Source organism: Petaurus breviceps, unplaced genomic scaffold, assembly GCF_028583685.1.
Source record: "Petaurus breviceps papuanus isolate PSGF00001 unplaced genomic scaffold, PetGlider_PUasm1.0 175, whole genome shotgun sequence".
Taxonomy (NCBI): Eukaryota; Metazoa; Chordata; class Mammalia; order Diprotodontia; family Petauridae; genus Petaurus; species Petaurus breviceps.
In genome coordinates, this window is record NW_027185764.1 from 63566834 (window position 1) to 63586295 (window position 19462).

A 19462-nucleotide genomic window follows, 5' to 3' on the forward strand; every position below is an offset into this window, starting at 1 on the left:
GCTTTTTACCTAAAATAGTCTTTTTTGAAGAATGTTTTCTCCTTTTTCCTGTTTAACTTAGTATTCATAATGCAATATTTTTACTTGAACTTTCTTGTGCTAAAATATTAGTTGTCTAAGTGAAAAAAAAATTGTCATTCAAGAAACTTTATATTTACAATGTACTGTTACTTTAAAGAGAAGCATCATGGCATAGTGGATAGAGAGCTGACTTTTAAGCCAGAAAGATCTTGGTTCAGATCCTGCCTCTGACACATACTGGCAAGTTGCTTATTCTCTTTGTTATGGGCAACTCTCTAAGACTCCAAATGGAAATAAAGTGCCAGCCTGCATTGGTAGAGGATGTTTCCCCATCAAGGAGGATTTCATACTGATGAATCACAGGTGCAGTCCTTAATCTCTATAATACCTGATACATCAAAGCCAGATCTAAAAAGTTCTTTCAGAGAATAAATGGTACAAGTAGTGAAATTGTGTTAATGTTCCACTGTCTGGGCCAGATGTAATCTGTGATTTAAAGAGAGAGAGAGATAGAGACTGCCCCTACTATAATGATGCAGACCAGTGATGTCAAATTGAAATGAAGTGGGGAGCCACAAAACTGTACATAAGGATCCCTGCAGGCCATATATTGACTTGGAAAACCACATGTTAATGTTATCTTTGCTCTATTTTATTTTTATTTGTTTTGTTAAATATTTCTCAATTATATTTTAATCTGTTTGGGATCCACTCAGTATTAAACATTTGGGATTGTTTTAACACTTCTGATGTGGTAGACTTTTAGCAGCACCAATCTCACCCTTTAGGGTACAGGTCCTTAACCTGAGGTTTGCAGAGTTTTTAAAAAAAATATTTTTTATAGTTGTATTTAAATGTAATTGGTTTCTTTTATAACTCAGTGTTTTTTATTTTATGCATTTAAAAAGATTATTCTGAGAAGGGCTGATAGGTTTCAAGAGGCTGCCAAATAGGTCTGTAACATACATAAAAAGTGAAGAACCCTTGCTTTAGAATGATAATAGAAAATGTTAGGTTGGATGTGTGCTGCAAGTCTATAGTATATATGAATCAGTGTTAACAGACTAGGAAATTGTTATTTTAGTACTTTGATTTCTTGGATGTGGGCACACTGTCCACTGGTATAGGTTGCATACTGCTATCTTTAGTAGATAGTTTCGTGAATAATTATGGCTAATTAGGGAGTTGTTACAGTACCCCATTGTTGTTTATTTTTTATCTCAAGGCAACCTACTGTAGTGGAAAGAAGAGTTTGAAGATTTGAGTGTATCAGACATGTGACTGTGGGTACAATACTTAATTTTCTTGGAATTAGTTTCTTCATTAGTATAATGGTAATAATAATGGAGAGTCCTATCTTCCTTAAAGAAGCGAATGAGAAACGTACATGAGTTTATTGTAAAGTGTTCTATAGATATAAAATATTATCACCTTTTTTCTATGGGTGCATCATATACTAAGAGGAATGCATACTTTCTTATCTATTAAACAAAGAAACTTATAAATGCATTTAAAGTTTTTTGAAAAGGAATTATGTTATCATGTGATTTTAGATGGAAATCTTATGGTGACTGACAATAGCAGCCGTCTCCTAGAATGCTAGCCAGGGGCTAACCCAAAATTTGAGTCAGGAACTTGGGGAACAGGGGGTTAGAAATCAGACATTTTTCCAAATATGACTTGGATCATAACACTTTGGAAGTACTGAAAACTTGCAGGGCTCCAATCTGAGCTCTTTCTGAGATTGTAGAATAATACAATACCTCATACCCCAAAAAAGCAGTAGGAAGACTAGCCCAGAAGGGGGCAAAGCCAAGATGGTGAAGTAAAAGGAGGGATCTGCTTGAGCTCACCCCCAAGCCCTTCCAAGTACCTGTAAAAAATGACTCTAAACAAATTCTAGAGCTATAGAACTCACAAAATGACAGGGTGAAACACATCTCCAGCCCAAGACAGCCTGGAAGGCCAATAGAAAGGATATATCGCATCAGGCTGGGAGTAGAGTACAGTTTGGCCTGGGCTGTGCCTGGTGCAGACAGGGCCTGAGCAGGTCTCAGGGGATTAAATTGCCGGCAGCTGTGGCAGTTTCCAAACTTCTCAACTCACAAACTCTAGGAACAGCGTGGAAGGTCAGTGGGGGAACTCTGTGGGAGCTGGGTGAAAGAGTACAGTCCGGCCCCAGCCCTGGGCTGGTGGAGGCAACCGTGGCTGCTTCTGGAGCTCTGGGCCTACAGACAGTGGGGGATCCAGCTGCTGATACAAAATCCCAGAAGCCTGGGACAGTAACCCACCCCCACTGGAAGCAGAGTTATAAAGTCAAGTATTTGGCTGGGAAGATGAGTAAATTGCGTAAAAAAAAATGTCACACTATGGAATCTTACTTTGGTGACAAAGAAGATCATAATATACAACCAGAAGAAGACAACAAAGTCAAAGCTCCTGTATCAAAAGCCACCAAGAAAAATATGAATTGGTCATAGGTGATGGAGGAGGTCAAAAAGAATTTTGAAAATCAAGTAAGAGAAATAGAGGAAAAATTGGGAAGAGAAGTGAGAGTGATGCAAGAAAATCATGAAAAATGAGTCAACAGCTTGGTAAAGGAGACCCCCAGAAATACTGAAGAAAATAACACTTTAAGAAATAGACTAACCCAAATGGTAAAAGAGGCCCAAAAAGCCAATGAAGAGAAGAATGCCTTAAAAAGCAGAATTGTACAAATGGAAAAAGAGGTACAAAAGTTCACTAAAGGAAGTCTAGCCCAGACATTCCTATCAGTGCCCAGAACCTAACATAAAGTCAGATGTCAGGAAGTAGGCTTGAAGAATGAGCAAACAAAAAAAAATATCGAACCAGCTATTGTGGTGACAGTGATGCTCAAGACACATCCAAAAGAAGAGAACAATGCTACTAAACATCTAAAAGTAAAGCCTCATGCAAAACACAGATTTGGCACAAATTCAACTGGAATTCCTAGAATAGATGAAGCATAAGATAAAAAAAAATTAGAGAATATTTTTTAATTAAATGAGCTAGAGAAAAAATTTGAAAAAAAATGAAAATTATGGAAGAAAGAATTGAAAGAGAACAGCTTGGCATAAGAGGCACAAAACCTTGCCCAGGCAATATTTTGTAAATACCACTGCAGCATTTAAGCTGTCCATCTATTTCTTGTGCTTAATTCTCATCATCTTGTCTAGTCATACATGGTCTTGATTTTATTCCAATTTTATGTTTAAGCCATCCTTGGGTATAGGATACTTATAACCCCACTATGATTTTGTCATTCATTACCAAAATTTTGGGTCACTTGGAGTTTCGACTTTTCTAAGGTCATTGTGTTCCTTGATTTCATTAGCCATAGAGTATTATGTGGGAAATATTAGTGTTTAAAAAGTTGGACTTTAGCAATAGGGAGAAACTTGGGGTCATATGAAAATACTGCATAGTTCATCCAATTTATTTTGTTCAATCCTGAGGCAAGCTTTCTATAGTACTTTCACTTTCCCAGCACACACACACACACACACACACACACACACACACACACACACAAATAAAACTCAGGCTATCTATTCTAGTATTTAAGGAATCTAAAATGTTTTCTTAATCTTTTTGGCTTTTCCTGTGTTGATTGTTAGACCATTTAATTTTGAGTTGCAGTGAATTTTATTGAAGAGACCCTATAGCGATATAGGGCTTGATAAAAATCAAAATTACAAAATAAATTACAAACCAAAATTACAAACAAAAGTATCAGGAGAACGTTACCATCTATATAGAAAATTTTCCATTTGGATTTTATGCTGAATATCCAACATTAGAGGTATTCAATATAGGACTCTGCAACACTTCCTGTTGCAGCCTCGAACCAGATTAAAATGTAATTGGAAAATATTTAACAAAATACAGTAGAACATAGATAATTTTTATGTTTTTTTAAAATATATATTAAATGTCATGGGATATAACCAACATTGCTCTGCTTGTCTTTGTCCTCTTCTAAATGTTCTTCTGTTTTCTTATGTATATTTTTAAAATGTTTCATAACATTTTTGTGGTTTTTTTAAACATTATTATATTGTTTCACTAGTCTGTCCAAGCCCCGCCACCTTTCTGCAACAAATGAGCTTAATCTAAGCAAAGTGATTTCTGTTTGGATGAATCTAAAAATGTACATCTCATTCGTCTCTCATTTATATCTATGTTCTACTATATCTTTACCAAGAGATAGATTGTATTATCAGTCTACTAGAGTTGTGATTTTTCATTGCATTGATCAAGAATTCTTAAATTTTTCATAGTTGTTTTCTTCTGTTTTGTTGTGGTGATTATATAAATACTCATCTGGTTCTGCTCACTGTACTCTGCATCAGTTCGTACAAATCTTCCCCAGTTTTTTTAGCTCTCTCTGAATTTCTTAGGGTGCAATACTGTTCTGTTAACTTCATATGCCATTTTTTTGTTCAACCATTCCCTAATTTTCCAGGTATTTGTTACAACAAAAGGTGATCCTTTCCCTCAGTCTGGTCTGTTGGGGCATGAGCCTCGTAGTAGTAAATTCAGAGTGTAGGCATACTTTAGTGATTTTTTGGGTATAGTTCCAAATTATTTTCTAGAATAGCTTAACCACTTAATAACTTCTCCAACAGTGTGTTACTATGAAGATATTTTGTGTCTCTACACCAGTCTGATGTGTATGAGGTGAAACTTTAGAGTTATTTGAACTTGTATTTTTCTTATTTTTAGTGATTTGGACATTTTTTTTCATATTGTTGGTAGCTTGCCTTTCCGTGAGAACTGTCTGTTCATATGTTTAGAATTCTTTTCTGTTGGGGAATGGCTATTTTTAAATAGATATTTTTATTCCCTGTATATCTTGCATATCAGACTTTTTTCAGAGAACTTTGCTGCATTTAAGTCTTCTCCTTCCAATTTTAACTGTTGCTTTTGTTTGTGCAAAAACTTCAGTGGTGTGTAATCAAAATTGTCCATTGAATAGACAGTCTTACAGTGATTTTACAGATATGAGAAAGTCAACTTATATGTCAGTAGTTACTGCTCTCTTTCTCAGTAATTTGTTTTTTGAGGGGGAAAGAGGGAGATGATAGTATCTGTGATTTTTTTTTGTTTTTCTGGAATTTTTCCCTCATGGATATTTTGAAAATAGATCCCCAAGTACCTTTACCATTGTGTAAACCTGTGCTTACAGCACAGATTTCTTCTGTATATTATGTATTTAATTAGGCCTAATAATTCCTCAGCTTCATGTTGTTAAATGCCATTTCCATTTCCTCGCACAAAACATGGGATGCCATATAGATGTTCCACTGTCACTGATGATAAGAATGGATGAATACAAACACATTGACTGATCTCTTCCAATTCTTCTCTTTGTTTCTTCCATCTAAGGTCAACTCTAAATGTGATTGGAATGTTTTGGCTTATGCTAATTTTTTAAACAGGCTCTTTTTCCCCTCTACTATATACATAATATAGATGATAACACATCTTACACTTTCTTCCTCCAGTGTTTTACAAATAAGTTTGTTCTCTAATGCAGGCATTTTTAAAAAATAATTATTTGTCTTAATGTTAATTTTTAAAATTTTGAGTTCCCAGTTCTCTTCTTCCCTTCAGGTCCTTCCCCACCCATTGAGAATGCAAGCAGTATGATATCAGTTATATATGTGAAGTCATATAAAACATATTAACCATGTTGCCCCCCTAAAAGGCAAGAAATTTAAGTGGAAAAAAGTATGCTTCAGTAGGTAACTCAGAGTTCCTTAATTTTCTCTCTGGATGTAGATAGCATTTTTCTGTGTGAGTCCTTTGGAATTGTCTTGAATTTTATATATATAAAAATCATTGTGTGGATTATAGTAGCAAGAGTTTCACAGTTGATAATCATTACACTATTGCTCCTTCTGTGTACAATGTTCTTCTGATTCTGTTTACATCACTTTATAATATAGGCATTCTTAACCTTTTTGTGTCATTGACCTCTTTGTCAGTTTGATAAAGCCTCTTGACCTTTTCTCAGAATAATGTTTTTAAATACATAAAATATTTCAGTTCAGTCATTTTTCAGTTGTGTCTAACTCTTTGTGACCCCATTTGAGATTTTCTTGGCAAAGACACTGGAGTAGTTTGCCATTTCCTTCTCCAGTTCATTTTACTGGATGAGGAAACTGAGGCAAACAGGGTTAAGTGATTTGCCCAGGGTCACACAGCTAGTAAGTATCTGAGGTCACATTTGAACATAGAAAGAAGAGTCTCCTGACTTCAGGCGTGGTACTCTATCCACTGTGTCATCCCACTGCCCCAAAAGAAAATATATAGGATTATAAAGGAAACCAATTGTAGTGAAATAAAGATGTAATTTTTTCCTAAATTAAGGGATCTATCCAAATCAATAATTAAGAACCTTACTCTAAAGAATTGTTGCTTTTTCCCATTATCTCTTCAGTTGTCAAAGAGATTAAGCTTTTGTTAGCTGAAGCAGTTTTGGGACTCTTGTTTTCTTCTCTGTATTGCTTATGCTATTTTTGAAAGTTGTTTTTCTTCATTGATGGGATAGGGAATATTTGTTCAGTAAACTTGTTTATCTAGTATCCAAAGAAATAGAAAGTTCATAAAATCACTTTTTTCCTCTTGTTCTACTTTCATGAGAGACACAGCGAACAAGTAGTCAAACTTACTATATTTTTTTAAAAGAATAAAAAGGGGACGATTTGGAGTATTTTAAGCATAGTACAGATTCATTATAATCTATACCTTACACATACTACAGTAATAATTAATGTTTATAATGATGAACCTTAAATACAGTAAGATCCCAGATCATTTTTCTCAATTTTCAAAGAAGTATTATTTTCCTTTTAGTTTGCATTCTTTTCCATATGTCAATACTTAAATAATTGTGAGATATGTATGTATATATGTATGCATGTATGTATGTAGAGTGTATCTTCAACTAACATCTTATCCCAGTACTTCATTCTAACAAGGAGGTGATTAAATTCTCAAGGTTTGTACCAGTAGAGTGCAAACTGGAAGGCTTTGGGTACAAGTTAGCAACAAATTTTTTGTCTCATCTGATACAGAGAAGTACTTAACCAAGAAATTGGCCACCAGGCAACAAATCACTTCTGGACACAGCAATTCATGAAACTATCTACTCTCGTATGGTAGTAGTCTTGGATTTGAAAGATACACTCTGTGCTTTAATCTCCAGCTATTCTGGATAAATGGAAATGTATTATACATAGGTTAACTTTTTTTTTTATTAACAGTTACCACTATTTTAAAAGCAATGGTTAAGAATTATCTGGGTAAATATCTATTAAATGACAACTACTTCTGATCTTTAGGTGCACAGAAGATGGATGTCCACACAAGAAATTCTTTCATACACGTTTTCTTATGCGGATGAGGTTAACTCCAGACTGTTCCAAAATGCTGATTTCAACCTCTTCTGGTTATCTTCTGATTTTACATGATCTTGACTTAACAAAATCTTTAGAGGTTGGAAGCTATCCAATTTTGAGGGCAAGAAGAACTACATCAACTTCAGGTAAGTCTTGCTTCTTTAGTAAAAAATAGTTTCTTAAAATTCAGATATTGTTCTAAGATTGAGAAAAAGAGGAAAGAATTCAAGAGATTCTAGGAAGTAGCTCAGTTCTGAATGAATATCATTGAATGAAGAACTTTCAAAACATGTTATTTGTGTATCATTGACATAGTGTCTTTATATATCTGGGTGTTCATTAGTCTATGGCTCATTGCAAACAGTTGTTACAGGAGAGAATACTAAATACACAGATTTTCTTTTGCTACATTCTTCTAACTTGATAGTTGCATTAATAATGAACACTTCAAAGAGTCATCACTATGATTATGATTAATGTTCACAATGAAAATGAAAGCTCTTTTTGAAATTATCAAAGGAAGATCTAATATCTATTCATTATAGTTTTATGTGTATTTTATTCCATATGTAGTCTTTAACTTAGAAACACTTGGTAATAAATGACACATAGATATTGATGACCAGCTGCTAATTAGTCAACAAGCATTTATTAAGCACTTATGTGTCAGGCAATATGCCAAGCTGTGGGGATACAAAAGAAGGCAAATGCATACTTCCTGCCCTCAAGCAGCTCACATTTTAATGGGTGTGCATGCCAACACACATACACACACGTGCACACAGTAATATTTAACTCCTGTGGAGTCCTTCCCTTCTTTTGGACTAGACTTATTCATGACCTCAGGGGGTCTCCAGATAAATTAGTACTCTGTAGTTCAGCTATAATTCAAAAGATCCATGAATTCATTTATTGTGAGTACTTCTCATATTTAAGCAGATCACAGTCTTTCCATACCTTCATAAGTTGCAGTGGCCAAAATAATTCACATCATGGCAAGTTTTCTCATAAATTCTAAACTTTAACTGGTTTTCAAATGATATATTGAAGCCTTTCTCATGGTAGGGAGCATTTGCTAGAGCTGAGCCCATGCAGCTTTCAAGAACCCAAGGGTATTCCCATGCCATGAAAAGACATTTAATAGAATTCAAATGGAGAATAGTCGCGTTATTTAATGTGTTCAGTAGGATTTTGTGGGAACCTGTTATTTATAATATGGTTTCTTTTTTTTTTTTTAAGCAATTGGGGTTAAGTAACTTGGTCAAGGTTACACGGCCAGTAATTTCTGGGTGTGGTGCTGAGTATCCGAGCCCGGATTCAGTCCCCAGGTCATCCTGACACTGGGGCCGGTGCTCTTACTCGCTGAGCCACCTGGCTGCCCCTAAGCAATTGGGGTTAAGTAACTTGCTCAAGGTTATACGGCCAGGTGTTTCTGGGTGGGTGCTAAGTGTCTGAGCCCAGATTCGATTCCCCAGGTCATCCCGACACTGGGGCTCGTGCTCTTACTCGCTGTGCTACCTGGCCGCCCCTATAATATAGTTTCTTTGGGAAATTATGTGCCAAATTCCTATTAACTGAAACAAATTAATTTTTAGAACACAAAATCTTTGGAAGTTGAGACTATCTTATTCTAATTCTTTGAGATTGTCAATGTATATATATATAGGCTCTATATGGCAACATCATTAATCCAACTAACTGGTTTATTAAATGGAATATTCCTTTTGTCAGTGATGTCAGATAATTTGAGTTTACTATACTTTAACTTTCATGATCTTACCAGTGTGAGTATTCTCTTCTTCACTGTAGATCGTAACCCATTTCTACTTGTTCTTCCCTTGTGATTTTTGTCCATGTTCTCCTACAGATCTTCCACAAAGGATTTACCCAGCACGCTGCCTTCCCCCGGGTCTTTGAACATTTCAGGAATACTGCTGCAGCTCTTAGGCTGTTCTGTCCTTTTATTAACCTTGTTCTTCATACCTGATTATCCTTATCTCCATTTCCAATCATTCACTTCCTCAGAAATATCTCTTACTCCACTTCTTACGCATAAGGAATATTATAGTCTACTTATCTCCTCTATGTGTCTCTTTTGCCCTTTGGGTCATACACCAACTTTTAACATTAGGACAATTGTGGTGTTTCAACATTTATAACCCCATGGCTTCATCAGGAGAATATTTATGTTAAAAAAGACATTTTTTTGAGGAGGTTGGGGTGATTAAAAGCACTAAAATTTTCCAAATTCAGTCCACTTACTTTTTTCTTCCTTTTCATTTCTGGGACTGACCCAGTGTCCATATGCAGTGTATTTCCTAGATAGAAGTATCGATGTTTATATTTAGACATTTAGCCGCTGTCATTTAATTGCCAGAATGAGATTTTTAAAAAACCCATGAAGTACCTTAGTTAAGTGCTTCACTTGATTTACTTGCAGGAAGGAGAGAAATAACTAGATTGGACCAAAAATATATAGCGGACATCTATATTGGAGGTAATACAATTGTAAGGACAGTTGGGGAACTAATATATAAGTTATCTGAAGGAGAAAAAGATAATGTAGAGGTAGGAAAAAAATCTTGGATGATGTTAATACTGAAAAAAGTGACTGAGAGAACATGAATCAGGATGATGAGGATATCAGAAGAGAATGAACAAACTTTCATGAGACATAATCAGTAATGAACCACATCTTTACCATTTCACAATTAACTGAAAATAGAATTATAAGATCTCATTGTGTTTGTTGATTACGAAAAAGCATTTGATTCAGTAGAATTAAATGTCTCTTTACAAGCTCTTTTATCGCAGGTTGTCTCCTATCCACATAGCAAGATCATTGAAGATTCCTTGGAAGGTATAACAACAGAAATTACCCTGTTCCTTGACCCTCTGATAATAAACATTAAAAAAAAACCCCAAACTTAAATTGGTCAAAGGATATTTCCCACCTTGATAGAGGAGATTCATTGCAGGGCCCAGAGTGAAAAGGGATTCCTTGTGGATGTTAGGTCCTCTAGATCAGTGCTATTAAACTCAAATAGAAACCTATGCCTGCATACTGACTTAGAAAACCACAAATTAATATTATATGTGTTGTATTTTTATTTTGTTAAACATTTCCCAATTACATTTTTGTTATTTTGGAGGCAGTAGGCAGGGAATGAGTTGGTCGCCTTTGCTCTAGATGCTTCTGTTTGTGAATGACATTGTGCTTATTGTATCAAATGCCATTACATTTTTACAGAGGTTCCCAAAGTGGATACTGCCCCCTGAAGGGTGTAGGGGGAGGTTAGTAATAGCCTCAGGGGAAATTGGGGGGCCTTGAATAAAAATAAATAAGGGGAAGGTGGAAGCATAGAAGAGAAGAAAAATTTGAAAAACCATTTGTACATGTTTCATCTGTTGTATAGTGATTACATTATTTTCCAAATAAACACAAAATGCAAGTGATAACTAGTCAGTGGTCAAGTCTGCTGACAGGTAAGTGTTGGCAGGCAAGCATATCATACATTGTATGAAAGTCCAGCATGCATTGTCAGGAATGTGTGTGTAATGACTTATTTACAATACAAAACTATATGGTTACATGATGCAGTATTGCATCATCAGAATTTCAGTTCAGGAAAAAACTCTCAAATTTACAATAAATTATTAAATTTAAGATGTCATTTTAAAAAATTATATATTTTTTTGAAATGACACAAATTTTTTTTTAATTTCCAAAGGGCTAAAGAAAGCTTTTTAGAGGGGTGCTGAGTAAATTTTTTTTTTTTTGAAAAGAGGGTGGTAGGCTAAATAAGTTTTGCAACCGCTATTTAATAGCCTCCTGAAAAAGAGCTATAATCCTCAAAAGGAGTTGTGGCTTGTTTCTCAAGTCAGTCAGTCAGCAAACACTTATAAGTGCCTGGTACTGAGCTAAGCACTATCAACACAAATAACAAAAAGAGACAGTCCCTGTCCTCTAGGACCTTGCTGTCTTGTGGGGGAAAGACAGTATATATAATGTTGCTGAAGAGGGGGTGGGTCATGGTCAAAGTGGGAGGAGGGGATGAGAAGATGATGTTCAGGCACTTGTCAAGCAACTGATGGTAAATGAAATTAAGTGGGGGGAAAGCCTGACCTCTCTGAAAAAGGAGGACTTGAGAGAAGTTATTGCTTTGCTCTCCAGTCATAAGGGAAGGCAACTGAGGGTGCTGAGGAGGTGTGGAGTATCAAAGGTGAGTCAGTTTCTAAGAAAATGAGATTTCAGGTAATGAGCTTTTTCTGGGGGAGGCCTGATATTTGTGGAGTTGAAACTGAGCAGAACAGCTGGTAGCTTTAAAAAAAAAAGGGAGAAACTTGGCAGGGAGACCAACAAGTAGACTGTTTTAGTAGTCTGGGTGTGAGGTGATGAGGGCCTAGGCTGAGTTGGTTGCGGTGTCAGAGGAGAGAAGGGGTAATAGAGAAGAGATGTGAAAGTAGAAATGACTGAAACTTGGCAACAGAAAGAATATGTGGAGTGAGATGGTAAAGAAGCAAGGATGACACCTAGATTGTGAGCCTTGAATGACTGGAAGAATAGTGGTACCCTCCACAGTTATAGGAAAGGTAGAGAGAGGGGAGCTCTTGAGGGGAAAGGCATGAGTTCAGTTCTGGACATGTTGAGTTTAAGAAATTTGTGGTATATCTTATTAGTTCCAGGAGGCAGAGATATGAATGGAGGTTTGAGCCAGATAAGTACATCTGAGAGTCATCAACATAGGAATAATAATTGAATACATGAAAGCTGATGAGATCACCAAGTAAAATAGCATAGTGGGAAAAGAGAAGAAGATCCAGGACAAAGGCTTGGAAGGAATACCCCCGTCCGTGGGACAGACCTGGATGTAGAGCCACACAAATGAATGAAGAATGTCAGCTGCTGAAATTTCAACATGGAATTGAATAGACACCCCATAGAGCTTGTCTATTATCTGAGACAGCCGCATAATGAACTCGTTCTAGCATTGAAAAGGAGAACAGGATGGATTGCTTTCAAGAAATTGCTAAGCTTCCTTGAATGCAAAGGTCCATCTTTTCAATGTTTACTGTATTGCTATATAGTAATATGGAGTAGTGGATAGAGAGCTGGCCAGACCCAGGAAGACATGGCATTAACCTCTGTCTCTTATGCATGCTAGTTATGTGGTCCTGGGCAAGTCACTTTAACTCTCAGTCATCCAGGCACCTCGCTAAAGTACTTTTAAGGTACAGAGAAAGTGCCAGCCTATATTAAGAAAGGGTGTTCCTCATCTGGGATTTCCCTATACCAGTGGAATCATAGCCTCTATCCTTCTAAATGTCTGTGAGATGTGAAACTGCCAAAGAACTGAAGAGAAGCATCACACAAAGGACATTGGAGGGGCTCATGGCAGGTATAAGCAGGCTGCATCACATAACTGATGAGGAATTCTGAAGAATAAGGAATTGTATGGCAGGAAGAGAAATAGGCTGGATCATATGGCACGAATGAATGGTTGCCAGTTCCACTTTTATACTAATATTTCACTTCAGTGGACTGATTCCAGCTGTGTGTCAAAATCTGAAGCCATTTTCCCTTATGTGAACTGTTAGGCCAGTCTTTTTTGAGAATCATAGAATTTAGGAAGCTTCCTAATTGGGGAAACTTCACAGTAAACTTACATTTTAATAAAATATTTTTATTGGTGAGAAAGTAGTATTGATGTTCTTCTAATTAGCTTTTTTTTTTTTTTGTAATAAGCAATTGGGGTTAAGTAACTTGCTCAGGGTTACATGGCCAGTTATTTTGTGTGGGTGCCAAGTATCTGAGACCGGAACCAATCCCGGGTCTCCTGACACCAGGGCTGGTGTTTTTACTCACTGCGCCACCTGGCTGCCCCCTCCTAATTAACTTTTGAAGAAATTAATTTATTCCCCCCCCCATTATCCCAATATCTTTTCTTCTTGAATCTATGGATGATCTTTGATAATCTAGCCTTATTGATTTTTACTGTTTCTTACAGATTTATTTACTCCCCTAATCCTTTTTGCTATTCTGTGAAGTCATAGTGTTCATAATCTTTCATCATTCTCTTCTGTGGTGCTTTTATAAATGAGTTTTATTTTTTTTAAATGAATTTTTATTCCAAACTGTTGCCATGTGTGTTGACTATGGCAGTTTATGGGCTTTTTTGGGTGTCCTTGGTGGCAAATGCTTCATATTGGTAAACTGGTATTGTCAGTGTCTCCGCCTTTTCATTAGTTTGGCAGTTTCTGCCATCTATGACTTATTTGAATTGGCCAGGTTAAAGCTGTGGGAATTGTATATGGTGTCTTCTCATATTTATCCTTTCCTTTAATTCGATGTAGATTTTTGATATTTGCTTAAGCTAGTTGATTATTTGACTACACACCAACATATGATTCTAAAGGGTTTTTTGGCAAGGTTAATCATTTTTCCTTTTTTTGGCAGGAGGGAAAGTAAAATTTGGTTCTTGCCATATCCAGCACCTTCCAGCTCTTTTCTGGGAAGAAAAAATAATATATAGGTGTAAGGCTTCTGAATAATTTACACACACACACACACTCTCTCTCTCTCTCTCTCTCTCATTTGTAAATGCCAGACTTATAATCAGCTGTAGGTTAAAGGGAAGTGATTATTTGAAAGACCTGACTTGTGTTTTGATTTACAATTTATTGAGGGGTAGATTCTGGTATATTGAGGGGTAGATTCTGGATAGAATGGATCACATGATTAGACATCTATATGAGGGGCCTTAAGAATTTTTTTTACAATTACTGATTGATACAAGCATCCTAACATGACACTTGGTGGCAGGACCTAGTGTGTGGGGCTGGAAAGGACATATTGCCTACTCAGAGTTGAGGGTTGTAAGGATGGGTCTGATATTAAGTGATAGGCCTGGAAAAAGACTGGCAAGGATTAATGCAGGTTAATAAGTAGGCTGGAAAATAATGAGAGAGATGGAGAAGATTAGGCCTTTTTTTTTTTTTTTTGGTGCCAGGAATTGTGATTTTGATTCGTTTAGGTGAATGTTGGAAACTGGTTTCCTGTGAGGGAACTCCTACCAGTGTAGATCTCCACCTGTTTTGCAATATTATTGTCTTAGAGTTGCTGGAAAAGAGGTGACTTGCCTAGGGTATCAGCCATTACAGTTCGGAGGCCAGGTTTTCTTGACTGGGAGGCCAGCTGTCTATTCACTGTGTTATGGTACCTCACAACAGGTTCTGTATTTGGGGGGCTGGGTGTGGGAGTGGAATATTTTATAGAATCCCAGAGTTGGAGGAAACCTCGGAGTTCATCCTGAAACAGTTTCTCTCTAAAGCATCAGCTAATCTACAAGCATTTATTAAGTACCTACTGTGTGCCAGGTACTCTCATAGGTGCTATGAATACAAAGGCAAAAAGTTGACCATTTCTTGACCTCAGAGAGTCAGCAGGTACATATTTAGGTCTGTTTTATATGTATACATTATAGATACACACATAGGTACACATGCATATGCACACACAAATATATAATGTAATACACAAACGCTTACTTGGATCAGAACCGTGATTTTCTTGATGCAAGGAGCTCCTGCTGAGGAACTGCTACTGAAAGACCCAGGATAGAACCTTAGAGTATCTACAGTTAGCAGACAGGATATGGATGATTGTTTAGCAAAAGAAAGGAGCAGTCTCATAGGTTAGAAGAGAACCAAGAGAGCTGTGTCACAGAAGAGCAGGAGGAAAGAATATTCAGATGGTGTCAGATGCTGCAGAGAGGTTTAAGAAGGATGAAGACTGAGAAAAGACCTTTAGATTTTTTTATGTAAGGTTTCTGGTAACTTTGGAGAGAGAAGTTGCAGTTTAATAGTGAGGTTGAAAGGCAGTATGATATGATAAAGTGGCTGGAGTGCTGACCTTGTAGTGAAGAAGGCCTCGGTTCACATTACACCTTTTTCACTTACTACCTTGTTGATCTTGGAGAAGTCATTTCTTCTCTCAGTTTCCTCAGCAGTAAATGGAGCAGATTGAACTAGATGTCATCTGAAGTCCTTTCTAGTTCTAAATCCATGATCCTATCTATAATCCTTTATAGTGTTTTTAAAATGGTACAGTGTTCCTGGTTTTACGATGATTAATAATTTGATTTTTTTTGATGTGCTTTTGAAGTCAAATTTCAATGAATTGGTCCCAACAAAGAAATTCAAGTAATGAATCTATTCCTTTTCTAGCATTAGAAAACAGTATGCGTAATACAACAAATATTTTCATTGAGACATTGAGTATTAGATATGGTGGAAAATGTTCTGGACTTGGAATCAGGAAGATCTGAGTTCAGATTCTCCCTCCTGTACTTACTTCCATCATTACTATGAACAAGCCACTTAACCTCTTCAAGTTTCTGTTTCCTCATTTGTAAATGGAGGTAATAATACCGTAAGTACCTAACTCACAGGTTGTTGTGATGTTCAGATATATGAAAGTGCTACATAAAATAAGTTTAAGTTGACATTATTAAACTCACAGATTTAACTGAAATTTAAAACAAGATTCTGTACTAAAATTTTGTGGGTTTTTTAAAATTTTCATTTAAATTTTTAAAAGATTTATGGAAAGGAGGCCAGTGTTTGGGGTATGTTTGCTATGTTTAATCTTAGTTGCATTGTGATGTGTGTATTTATTACAATATACTTTGGAGGACATTTTAAAGAATGGTTCAGAAGTATAAAAAATTTAATAGGCAACATCAATTTGTTACATTTATGTTGGTGTTATTTTGCATTTTTAAGATGCAGCTACTTCTCCAAGTTCATCTGCTCCTAGAGCTTCTGGTTCACCTTGTCATCATAGTGATTCTAGTTCATTATCTGAGAAAAACGTGTCACGATCCTCTCAGCGAGAAGGTAGGTAAAACAGTAGCATTTTAATGTCTTGGAAAAACATTGCATTTAATAAACTGGGAGTTTTCTCTTTAGTTTTAATTTATAAAAATTATTAAACTCCTCCGTAAACTTTAAAAAAATGTTTACATTAATATTGTTGAATTCTTTAGCCATAGTTCTCTCTTGGAGTTTGTATTGTTGTTGGGGAGGAGATTGTGACCTCTAGTCTGGAAAAGAATGTTGACCTAGAAGCCAAGAGATGACTGTTTCCTTATCTGTAGAATCTAGCTTATATTTAGTTGTCTTATGAGATTTATATATAAGTAAAATGAAATATAATCCTATCCTTTCTCTCCACCTGCTTCTCAAAATGAACACATAGTACCTTTGCTTGCTGTGCCACTTCTCCCATCTGAAATCACCTCCTTGTAATTTAGGTCCTGTTTAGTTTTAAATTCTACCCCTCATATAAAACTTCCCAACCCACAGCAGTATCTTCTGAACATCTCTAACACTTTGGATCATTTAAGGTTGTTGTGAGATTCAGTTAATATATGTATAGTGCTTTGCAGATTTTAAACTGCTATCCATATGCCAGTTATTAGTTTGGCATTTATTATTAATAAGCCCTTTATATGTACATTTACTTAAAAATGCAGTATTTTATTAGAAAAACTATTAATTGTCAATAAAAGAACTATAGTTATTTTCCCCCCTCTAAGTTCACATTAGGATTCTTTGTCCGTTCTTATTTTTACTTTTTCACATGTTTGTAGTCTTCTGGTTCTGCTTTTTTTTTTTAATGCTGCATTGTTCTCAAAAAAGTCTTTCCAGATTTATTTGCATTCATCTTATTTGTTCATCTAATTGTTTTATAGCATTTCATTACACTAAAGTACCACAATTTCTTTAACCATTCCCTATTGTAGGATTACTTATGTTGATTTCACATTACATTTACATGTAACAATACTATGAAAAATTTTTCAACAGACAAGTTTTACAATTTTCGTCAACTCTTAACAAATTACATTCCTGAGAATAGAATTATTGGGTCCAAGGACATGATAATTTTTGTTGCCTTTATTTCCTATTGCCACATTCTTTTCCAGAAAGATTTTTACAAGTTTACAGTGCCACCAGTCATGAATAAGTGTCCATCTTTTTCCATTCTCCATTATCCTATTTAGCATTTTCACTTGATAGAATTCAGTTCATTCAAGATTAAAAACAAAAGGAATAGGGAAAAAATTTGAGTGATTGACATTAGAAATGAACACAAAATGTCATCCATATTTATGTATCCAGAAGTTCCAACCACTTCAACCCAGAAACTTATTGAAGACAATAAATTGGATCAGCAAATTTGAAGGATAATTTTATATACTCTTATTTATTAGTAATGAGGACTAACTTACCTAAGAGTGAACAGAATTTGTTTGAGAAAAGAACTGTAGAACTATGACCAAAGTAAAGAAGGACCAAAACAACTTGCATGCTAGTGTATGTTGATAGATGTATTGGATCAATATAGTAAAAATGGCAATACTTCTAAATTAATTTTTATATTTAATGTAATGCCAATCAGAATTTTAAGGAGCTTCTTTAAGTAATAAAAAATAATAATGAAATTTCTGTGGGCAAAAATCAAGAATATTAAAGAACACACTGTAGGGAGGCTAGGTGGCGCAGCAAATAGAGCACTGGCCCTGGAGTCAGGAGGACCTGAGTTCAAATGCGGCCTCAGCCACTTAACACAGAAAACTAATCATGTAACTTTGGGCAAGTCACTTAACCCCAATTGCCCTCCAAAAAGCAAAAAACAAAAAAACCCACCAGACTGTAATGGAATGCCAATTGTAGTCTCAGATGGATTTCCAACTGGATGAGAGGTGACGTGTGTGTATGTATTTAAAAGAAAATCTCTAGAAAATGGTCAACAAGTAGAAGGAATTATTGCTCATTGATTTTTAATATTTTGCTGTCATTTTTAAAGTTGAGCCCATTGAGAACAGAACCTATAAAGATTTATAAGAGCAGTTGAACAGCTACAAACACATCTATTTTGATTCCCACCAAAGTTCAGCTTCCAATGCAGTTGTATTTATGGAATACTGTTGTATTTCTTGTATTTACCATTCTTAAACTTTTTTGTCACATTAGGGGTGTCACCTCGCAATAGTCTTGAAGTTTTAACACCAGAAGTTCCTGGTGAGAGGGACCGTGGTAACTGCATTACATCTTTGCAGCTACATCCTAAAGGTTGGGCTACCCTTCTGCGGTGTTCTAGTAATACAGATGACCAGGAGGTAAGAAACCAAAGGTTTCCGTTTTTTTAATGTTCTTGAAAACATTAGCTTTCAGAAACAGTCTTACTTGGATTAATAATTGTTTTGAATGTAGATCCTTCATTTTCAGTGAATGTTTTAGATCTATCCTTTTAAGTAATACTGGGTGGCAACCCTTATACAGGTCAGAGATTATGTACAAGACTGGGCACAATGCTTTTAGCTTAACAGAGATCTACTGAGTGTAAGCCATTGTTAGGTGATATAGGGAATCTATAGTGTAACATAAAATCCCCTTTTTTTTTTTTTTTTTTTTTTTGTGGAGGGGGGGTTGAGTAAATTGCCCGAGGTTACACGGCTAGTTTTTTTTGTGTGTGTGGGTGTTAAGTGTCTGAGGCTGGAACCGAACTTGGATCCTCCTGACTCCAGGGCCAGGGCTTAAAATCCCTTTTCTTAAAGAATTTTTCATCAATAATCCTACTGGTTTCCCCTTACTCCCTCTCATTATTCTGGGCTCCCCAAATTCTAACACCATTACATTCCACATTCTGTTTGGGTAAGGGCTACAATCAGAAACTTTTAAAAATACCATTCTTTGTCCTTGATGTACCAACATTTGACAGACCATTTCAGACAATCTCATTACTATCTTTGCCTGGTGTAGCAACTGTAAAAAGTTTTTGGTTAAGGTAAAAAGTCATCTGGTAGTTTCACTTGACTTTACGAATAGAAATGTTCTGGTATAGTTGGTTATAATGTGAAATTTAGCAAAGCATTTTATATTTTTCCATTAATTTCTGTTAATTTTTTAAGTTTCTAGTATATGGAAGTTTGGAAGTGTGGTGGGTG

General features: G+C 35.8%; 1 protein-coding gene across 2 annotated transcripts in view; it reads left to right on the top strand.

Moving 5' to 3' along the window:
• DCAF10 (DDB1 and CUL4 associated factor 10) overlaps nt 1-19462 on the top strand; it is a 56275-nt gene that overhangs the window by 25797 nt on the left and 11016 nt on the right. For both annotated transcript variants that reach the window (XM_069085288.1, XM_069085289.1), the window contains exons 4-6: nt 7392-7594; nt 16233-16346; nt 18489-18634. In XM_069085288.1, the coding sequence (XP_068941389.1) occupies nt 7392-7594; nt 16233-16346; nt 18489-18634 (463 nt within the window). The remainder of the gene's footprint in view (nt 1-7391; nt 7595-16232; nt 16347-18488; nt 18635-19462) is intronic.